This window comes from Lupinus angustifolius, unplaced genomic scaffold (genome assembly GCF_001865875.1).
Source record: "Lupinus angustifolius cultivar Tanjil unplaced genomic scaffold, LupAngTanjil_v1.0 Scaffold_607, whole genome shotgun sequence".
NCBI lineage: Eukaryota > Viridiplantae > Streptophyta > Magnoliopsida > Fabales > Fabaceae > Lupinus > Lupinus angustifolius.
In genome coordinates this window covers 33,154-33,395 of record NW_017727937.1, presented here as the reverse complement: position 1 = coordinate 33,395, position 242 = coordinate 33,154, and the positions used below count along the sequence as shown (strand labels likewise).

Below are 242 nucleotides of genomic sequence, written 5' to 3'. Positions count from 1 at the left end.
AGTTTGGAAAAAGACTCCCCCAAACCCATCTGGCCTTGGAGCCCCATACCCATTCATGTCAAACACTGCATTTTTTATCTCCTCAGTAGAAGGCATCCTAGTTAGCATTGCATTTTCCTCCGGAGAAATCATATTAGGAATTACCTCATGGATGAGACAATTCGGAGAGGTTGCATTTTCAGAGGCAAAGAGAGTATGAAAGTAATTCAGCACATGATTTCCAATATCATCCTGCTCAATTA

General features: G+C 41.3%; 1 protein-coding gene across 1 annotated transcript in view; it reads right to left on the bottom strand.

Annotated features, from left to right (window-relative positions):
• LOC109341737 overlaps positions 1-242 on the bottom strand; it is a gene marked incomplete at its 3' end in the record, with an annotated part of 1,616 nt that overhangs the window by 779 nt on the left and 595 nt on the right. Inside the window, exon 2 of the mRNA XM_019579696.1 lies at positions 16-231. Within this exon, the coding sequence (XP_019435241.1) occupies positions 16-231 (216 nt within the window). The remainder of the gene's footprint in view (positions 1-15; positions 232-242) is intronic.